Source organism: Pygoscelis adeliae, unplaced genomic scaffold (genome assembly GCF_000699105.1).
Source record: "Pygoscelis adeliae isolate BGI_AS28 unplaced genomic scaffold, ASM69910v1 Scaffold7, whole genome shotgun sequence".
NCBI lineage: Eukaryota > Metazoa > Chordata > Aves > Sphenisciformes > Spheniscidae > Pygoscelis > Pygoscelis adeliae.
In genome coordinates, this window is record NW_008825268.1 from 2764240 (window position 1) to 2773086 (window position 8847).

At 44.0% G+C, this 8847-nt stretch overlaps 1 protein-coding gene across 1 annotated transcript in view; it reads right to left on the bottom strand.

Annotated features, from left to right (window-relative positions):
- The window catches only part of CPS1 (carbamoyl-phosphate synthase 1, mitochondrial), a 99202-nt gene extending 90989 nt beyond the window's left edge, over nt 1-8213 (bottom strand). The window contains exon 1 of the mRNA XM_009329645.1: nt 8091-8213. Within this exon, the coding sequence (XP_009327920.1) occupies nt 8091-8213 (123 nt within the window). The remainder of the gene's footprint in view (nt 1-8090) is intronic.
- Between the last annotated feature and the right edge of the window lie 634 nt (nt 8214-8847).

Below are 8847 nucleotides of genomic sequence, written 5' to 3' on the forward strand. Positions count from 1 at the left end.
TTTCCTCTCTGCACGACCTAACGAGATCCCTGTACTCTTCTTGAGTCGCCTGCCCCTTCTTCCACAAGTGATAAACTCTCCTTTTTTCCCTGAGTCCCAGCAAAAGCTCCCCGTTCAGCCAGGCCGGTCGTCTTCCCCACCCGTTCTTCTTATGGCGTACAGGGACAGCCTGCTCCTGCGCCTTTAAGACTTCCTTCTTGAAGATCGTCCAGCCTTCCTGGACCCCTTTGCCCTTCAGGACTGTCTCCCAAGAGACAATAGGTATAAATTGTCCTGGAAGAGGTAGATATGGAATAAGCAGCCTAGAGGAAAACTTCCCATAAAACTGCAGCTCTTTCAGAGAGTGTTTAGCAGAACTGAGTCCCACACTAACTGTGGGATCCCTTACAGGCTTAATCAGTATTTTACAGCTGCAGAAAATGGGACACAGAGAGTGACTTTTGCAAAAGTCATTAAGAGATTCAGTGGCACAGCTGGGTCTTTGCACACACCAGACTAAACACACCCTCTTTTGCCTCATTCGGAAACTAAACCTTTCTTAGCCTGTCCAGGAATTGGATGGGAAACCACCTGGGAACTCCACCTTCTACCAAAAAAAACCCGAGTATATGCACAACAGAAATGACAGAATGAGTTGGGAGATTCCTTCAGACAGCAGGATCACTGATGACATGCAGGGGAAGAGAGGGAGTAAGCAAAGGTGGAAATAGATTTGCCAATGAATTTCTGGGCTTAAAAGAATTTGGACGATGAACCGTTCAGGCCTGAGAAACTTCCACTTCTGGAATGCAAGTGCAGCTGTCTCCTGGGCACAGAGCTGCAGTGACAGAGCAACCACCAGTGCAAAAACCCCAATGGTCTGCACCACAGGAGATGTGCCAAGCGTGTCCACCAGGCAGCAGCTCTCACCCTGATTTAACTTCATATTGTTTTTTTTTTTACAGAACAATTCCTCTTACTGTGATTTTTTAAAGAAGAATCAAGATCAATTTGCTGTAGAAAGGAGCAGGAGAGCTACTTTCCATTAACCATAAATCAGATGAACAATCACAGCAAGGAAAAATTTCATTCCCAGCATTGAACATTTTGTAACAATCATGGCAAACGTTCATCTAGAGCTCCTCTGCAGTTACAAATATTGCACAGATCAATTACTAATGTACTGCAAAATACACTAAAAATCAAACTGCACTGCCAAGTAATTGAATTCTGTGCATCTGGGATGCTTTTAGCCTTGCATTTTTTCCTCATTAATGTCAAACATCCAGTCATTCTCAAAAGGTTTAGCCATCATTTTCTGAACCTTCCCACACCATTGGATGGGATAGTCAGCAACACCAAAATCCCCTCCCTCCCCAGTTATAAACATAATAAATATAGTGAGATTAGGGAGCTCCCTAATCTCACTAAGCCTCTCATTACAGAAAGCTGCCAGACACTCAAAGCATTACAAAGCACAGAGGTCACCTGGTTAAGTAAGACTGGAATTTGGACAGGACCTCTGCCCTTTCTGAAGCCTGCTGAAAACCCAGCCCACACTGCCAACATGGGAGACTGACTGTAGGAACCAGTTTCTCTCAGCCTTGGTTTCAAGAGATGGATCCCTTCCCCCAGCAGGCTACATATTTGAGTCCACCCAAAAATCAACTCCAGTTCAAGCAAGTCCTACCACTCATTGGTACAAGTTGAGGTAATCACCTGAACTGCAGTCCCAACTGCAAACATAGCCTGGGAGAATCCTTCAGGAAGCAAAGTCCACAACTGTGGAATAACCAGAGAAGTTAAGATCCATCTAACTCCTGATGGCCAAAATCCAGAGCAATCACTGTGACCTTTAGAGCCTCACTCTCACTATAGTACTTGACAGGAATCTGCATGTCTTTCCTCCCACCACAGATCACCTGCCCTTCTACACACCAGACCAGCAGAGAAATAATTTCTGTTGAACAGAAGCCCCCATTGTACTATTAGGGCCCCTACACAGTGTTCAAGTAATGCAGAAGAATGTCCCTGAGCAACCATAACCTGCCTGCAAGTTCAGCTATAGCAAGGGATAGATGTTCAAATGTTTCCCTCCCTTACTTGATTTATTATTCTTAATTAAGTGGTTGTTTTGTTGAGCATTCTAGAAGCAATTATTCTTGCTTACATTTCCAGCAGCGGTGTTACCATATCCCTAAGCTGCCAGCCTACCTTGTCTTTTCAGTTTTGTTTTTAATGTGAAAAGTGAATTACAGGCTACAAAGGCGGCCAGTTGGCTCAATCAGGGATTAGCTGGGAGAGATTTTCACTTTCAAAAAAAACAACAAGGAAGAAATAAACAAAAACCCAGAGCTTCCATGAGGTCCTTTTGTCTCCACCCTTCTCAGAAGTATCCCCATGTAGTCTTGGATAAATCTCTGTTGTAGTCTCAACTAAAACATTTCTTCAATACACAACCCCAACGTGAGACACACCATTTGCAGTCTGATTTCTCCTTCCTACACACCAGTAGCTTTACCTTTAGCAGAGCTCCCTGTGCTCCAGAGAGACTGCAGGGCTCTTGAAGAGCTTTGAGGGTGGAGATGGCTAACAGAAAGGGTCATGCTGTCGCTGCGGTATTGCTAGATTTTGTGCATTTTGTCAAAGCAACTTGAAGAGTTTACTAGTTCAGGTCCCACTTCAGTAAGCACTTCACACATGAAGTAAACAAAGCACTGTAGCAGTTAAAAAAACCAACAAAAACAATAAGTAAAAAACCAGATTAATTTAGTTCCAGTTAGTTCCCTGCTCTAGCAGCCCTTCCCATCTACAGGATGGATGATAAAGATCTGCAAAATCTCAAAAGATGTGCGGTACAATTTGCTTTTCAAATTGTGTCTGCTATAAACCCCTGTACTGGAAAGTGAACAGGTAATTTTTCCTCTTTTCTACTTGCCTCACAGAGCAACCAGTCAAGGAAGTAAAGTTTTTCCCCTCCAAAGAAATCCCTCAGTTTATCTTGGCAAGGCCAAGCTGAACCCTGAATGCTGGGCTGCTAGAGGACTACAAGTATGCTGAGTACCGAAGCCAGAATGGGCACTGACATATGGCAGAGACACAGCTGGGACTCAATTTCAGCGCAGGCCAGTTTATTTCCCTCCAATAAGAAGATGATAAAACATCTCCTTTCTAAGGAGGCCATGATTCCACGCAGCACGACAGCCTCTGCCGCATTTCTTGGCACACAAATCTGGCTGGCTACGTAACAGCCAACATATCAGAAGTGCAAAAGAAGCCAAAAGACACCAGATTTGTTCTACAGTAGAAAGCTCATGCCAGGACTGTGCTACATCCACTCTCTCAAGACCAAATAACCAGCAACAAAGGAGGAGTTTTCCCTTTGATAGAAAAATGTCTCTTCTTGTGAGTACTATGCCATCACAGGCTGGAAATCTATCTGGACATTGCTAACAGTCAAGACTTCCTTTGCCAACCCTTTTTTTATATATATATAATTTTATTTTAGCACATTTGCTCTGGCTAAAAGTAAGAGAAGAAGAAAGGGCAAGAATAAAGAATGAATCAAAAGCCAGGTCAGTGTCTTGGGATACACCAAAGAAGATTCACACTTAGGCTAACTTTAGGGAGAAGTTTTGGATTAGTTCCTTTACCATCCAAGCCAAAGAGAAAGCAAAGCCAGAAACACAACACAGGTACCACGGTAGAAAAGTCACAGCTCCTACAACTTGAACTCTTCTTAAGGCTGTTCACAACAATGACACAAATATTTGTTTGTGACAAAAATCAAAGGAGGAGGGGGAACCAAGACAGCTGAGGTACCTAGCAGAAGTCACTGAGCACCCCTTCTCTCCCCTACAGTAGCAGCTCACTAAGTTCCCCCCACCTCTAAGGGAACAGTCCCGGTTTTACCTCCCCTTCACTTTCACCTCCAAAGGGAGAGGAGTGGGGTAGCCTGTGACTGATCTTTCACCTCCTCACCCATCTCTCTGCTTCCAATGCAGTAATTTTCTCAGTTACTTTCCACCTACCTCAAAATATATTTGAAGAGCCCTTTTACAGTAATCTGAAATAGTTTCTAAAGCCAGTGCTCAAAAATTTTCCTCCTCTCCCTCTCATTTCTAACTATATTTTTAGCTTGCTCCTGGTGGGTTTTATAGCTCTCCCAATCCTCTCCTTACTGAGCCCGCTATACTGTTACAAGCCACCTATTTATTGCTCATACTACTCTTTACATCCCCATTTAACTACATTGGCCTCAGATGAGCATTAAATGATGCGAGCTTCAAGCTGCAGTCTCTCTGCCCATTCCTGAATTATGAAGAAGCTTGATTACCCCAAAACCAGTGATGCTAAGCACCTCTACAGAGAGCCCACAGGGGTGTCTGATCTGCTCTCTGTGCCCCTCTTTCACCCGTGGATGCTCCACCTCTCCTTTAGAACTGAAGGATGGGATGCAATAGGGAAATATGGACCTGTGAGTCCCCACATCTCAGACTGCTCACCTACAATGGTGTTTCCCCACATATACTGAGTTTAACTGGACAGAAAACAGTCTTGGGAAAAGAATTATTAGGCATGCTACTAAAACTACCACCTCTCCCTCATGCTCTCTAATACTTTACTTAGCTTATACATAGGTTAGAAACACGTTTTCATTGTATTTTGTTATGCTCCCTAAAATAGCCCAGTGAGAAAAAACAATAAAAGGCAACTAAACGCTAATTTAAGCCTGCAATAATGGGAGAATGGGATCATTACCTATACTGCCATTAGCCCACACACCTTAATTACTTTGCATTTCACTCTTTCTCCAAACTTCTTACAAATATCCATTACTCCTAATGATGGCTGGAACACTAAACCCAGCCATAAGTCACTACTTGGTCACTTGTCTCACAACTACAGTTAACTTCCACACTCTGACGCGAAGTTATGCAATAGGTTGGCTTTTTAGGACCACTTATCCTTAAGTTTTCCCTCAGGTGCTGCTTTACTGCTTGCATATGTATATTAGAGAGTCTCTTCCACTTCTGCTTCTGTATGTCCCATGGAAAAATGTGTATAAGCCTGACACTGTCTTAAAGCAAAAGCCCCAGGCCAGGAAAGGTTCAAGTTTTTGTATTCCAGATTCTGAATTGAAACAGAATCACATGGTCCCTGGCAAAGGTGGCGTTAAAAATCTGAGCTGAGATCTCAAGAGCCATATGCTCCTAAACTACACTAGATATCAGCCTTCTTACTCTCCATGAGTTTAAGCATCCACTCTGACAGCACGAACTCCTGTAGGTATTGAACTCAAATAATAAAGTCTAATAAGGAAACAACTTTCCCCAGTGTCAATGCCAAGGCAGAAGATGTGACATAATATGTCAGAAAGAGACTTCTGGGGCTGGCTGGCTAGCACCACACCTTGTGGTGAACCAGCTAGTCGCAGTGCAGGTACAAATGCTCCACCAGACTCAGCACTTCATATGCACAGTAGGTCTTGGCCGCCCTGCAATAGATCCTGTCATACAGTTTAAAACAGAAAGAGGGCCCAATTCATTCTGACCTATCTGGGGTGTGTTTGCAATTGCTGGGACTGAGGTTAAAATAGCTCCCAAGGGTTTCACTTGGCGTTGCTTTCTTAACAGGTATTCATTCTCCTTGCCTTCAGCATTGGTGTCATTGGCTTTAAGCAATCACTCTTTAGCTTTACAAGCACAGCATTAGGTAGATGCTAGAACAGCTGGTACTGTAACTCCATCAGAGTAGGGCAGGAGTTTTCCATGAGCATGAAACTTCTTAATTGGATGCCTCAGCATTATGAGATGTGACCTTGTAGGTCAGTCGCTGTACAGTCCTTGAATGAGTGACACCATCAATCTGTCATTTAAGATGCCAAATCCAAACTTCAGATGCTAATCCATCAGTATAAGAATGCATCAGATCCAGTCTGCTACAGGTGCCTACCAGAATTATCCTGGGATGTGTAAAGAAAGATGGTGTCTCATCAAAAGCTGAACCAGCAATCCTAACCATGGCTACAAAGCTTTACCAGCGGAAGATGCCTTTTACTGCAGCAGACTTATAACCACAAAGTGTCTTTGACCTCACTTTTCTGTGCATCACAAGCCTTCAACTGCTGTACTCTACAGAGCATGGCAGAAATAACTGAACCAGCTCCAAAAAGCAAGAGAGGTATCAGAGGCAATAGAGACAAGGAAGGATGGTGTTCCAACAGAACTCTTCGATCCTACATAGTTGGCTCGACAGTTTCTAAAACCCTAGTGAACTTGAGTGCACCTGCATGGACTCCTGTTCTACAATACATAGCATCAGCATACTGATGTTACAGGCCATCACCAGTCACAAACCAAGCTGCCAAGTATGAATCCTCAGCTCCTACCCTCTAGACACTGTGACATTTGCCAACAGCACCTCTCAGTGCATTCACGGGTTCCACTCACCCAGCAATACTGGCAGTAAAATTGTCTCCATTTTCTCCTATCCCGTTTCAATTTGAAGCACAAAGCCCAAAGAGAAGAGGTTGTTCAAACTGTATAGCAATTTGCTTTGTCACACCAAGAGACACTTTCTAGCCCAGTGCTGAGATTTCAAAATGGAACAATAGAAGCTGGCACCTGCCCTGGAAGATGTGAGAGACAGCACTGCCCCACCAGAGGGCTCTGACATAGTTTTAACGTGTGGTCATTGTCAAACCAACATATCTTCACCAGCCTGAGGAACAACCAAGGAACTTGCTCCTCATGTCAGAGCCCTACTTCCTCTTCAGATGGTGCAGCTGCAGAAACTGGTAACCATGATGGCTTTCTAATTCACAAGTAGGACTCCTGTTGTCATCACAAGGAGGAATAACTTCCTCATAAGCCAGATCTGATTGCAGAGTTGGGATCAATCTGCTGGGAGGAGAATTACTGTGCTGTGTTTTAAGACAGTGAACAAGGTTCATGTCTGCTGTGCATTCTCGGGAAGGAGAAGACAGGTCCATTAGCAAGAACATCAGTCACAACACAGGCTCTGTTTTTAAGTGCAGGTGAGACAAAGCTAAACTGAGAACTCACATGCTGAAGGAAGGGATGAAAATAGGGATGCCTCTTTCATCATCCAGTTTTTCTCTGCAGCCAATTTTTTTTTTTTTAAGTAATGGGTCTGTTGGCCAGGAGCTCAGAGAACTCCTGAAAAAATCAGTGGCTGTGGTACAGGTAAGAGAAACCCTAGTCCTCAGTGGACAGAAACGATACTGATCAGCCCTCTACTCCACTCTGCCAGGTAAGGCGGCATCCACTGCATTCCCGCAGCCCAAGTCTCTAAGAGCTCTTCCTCACCACCCACTGAAACATCATTCCTCCAGTTGCTAATTCTATTACACTGTTGATTCAACAGGATACACGTGCAAGAGCGCCTTTTCAATGCAAAGTGCATGATGACAAAACACCGCCAGTGCTACAGAATTCACACAGAAAGTCCAATTTCACCACTGTACTCTGCCACCACTGTACTCTGCCACACCTGCCTGAGTTACACTAGCAAAGCTGGTCAAATGTAGCTCTTGTAACAAAGAGCAGAAGAAAGTTAGGGAAGTGAACTAAGGGGTTCCAGCCCCAGTAAATCAAGAGCTGATACACTGATGCATTCACAAAGAGTAGCCTACGTCCCCGAGTAATCTCAGAGCCATCACGGTTTCCAATACATTGAAAATGTATCCTTTGTGGATCCAATAGGATTAATCGCATGCTTCAAGTGATGCATGTTTTTAAATATCTAGCTGATTCATGCTCATAGGGACTGAAAGATCTGCTCTGTTAGCTATCAGTCCTATAGAAGGGTGGGGTGTTTCTAAAGAAAATACCGTATAATAATTAACTGAAACCCTGAACTTCCACCTTTTGGTGCAATTTGCCCTATAATTTCCATTCTAGACTACACAAAAAGTGTGTTTGCTTAGCTAATAAAACCATTTAGCCAAGCAACCCCCTTGCTTAGGGTTCAGACCAATCTCCTTTGGTTCAGTTTTATGTGTCTAGGTAAGCCCTGTTATCTGCAGCAAGCTATCTCTCAGCATGCCAAACACATCTATTAAACCACAGTAGCTCAGTTACTGTTACCTTGATGCTCAACAACCTGGTACCAGTCCTTGCGAAACTCCAGTGATCAGCAGACACATTGCAAAACTCCAATCTGCCTTTCAAAGTCTTCACCACTTTGCAAGCTGTCAAAATTCTTGTCATCTTCAAAGCTGCTGATGGGTAAACTAAAGTTTAAAGAAAACAAGACAAAACAAAAATCTGCTTGTATGTATTTCTTCAAGATTTGGTGCAGACAATATACTCTTGCAGATCACAGGGGAAGAGAACAGAGACACAGCGGGTGTGCTGGACTGACTGTACAGCGCTGCCCTACACCCTCCCATTTATTCTGCCATTAAAAGTCTGTTGTGCAGCCCCACCTCCTCCCGCCCCTCCTTGGAGGGGTGCTTGCTTACACACCCTTGCAACACTTTTCTTCAGGTTGGTCTCTGAGCTCTGCTGTAGGGGTTGCATCACAGGCCAGACACTAGCTCTGCCTGTTGGAAGACAGCAAAACCTGCTAGAGAAATCACGCCCACAGCAATGAAGACAGTCCTCACGCTCTGAAACAAACACTTTACATTTCAGTAAGAGACAATGTACAGCATCACTTGTCCTAATAGCGCATGGTCTAGGCAAATTGACAGCCTGTTCTCAGTGTGCTTTTGAGTGGTCTCCAACGTGTGATCTGGGGTCCGCACGTTAGCTAGTGGGACAGCCTGTGACTGCTACAAGCATACTTGTACTAAAAGTAGCAAAGTGGGAAGACCAAATTCTGTGGAAAGCCCTAGTCTTT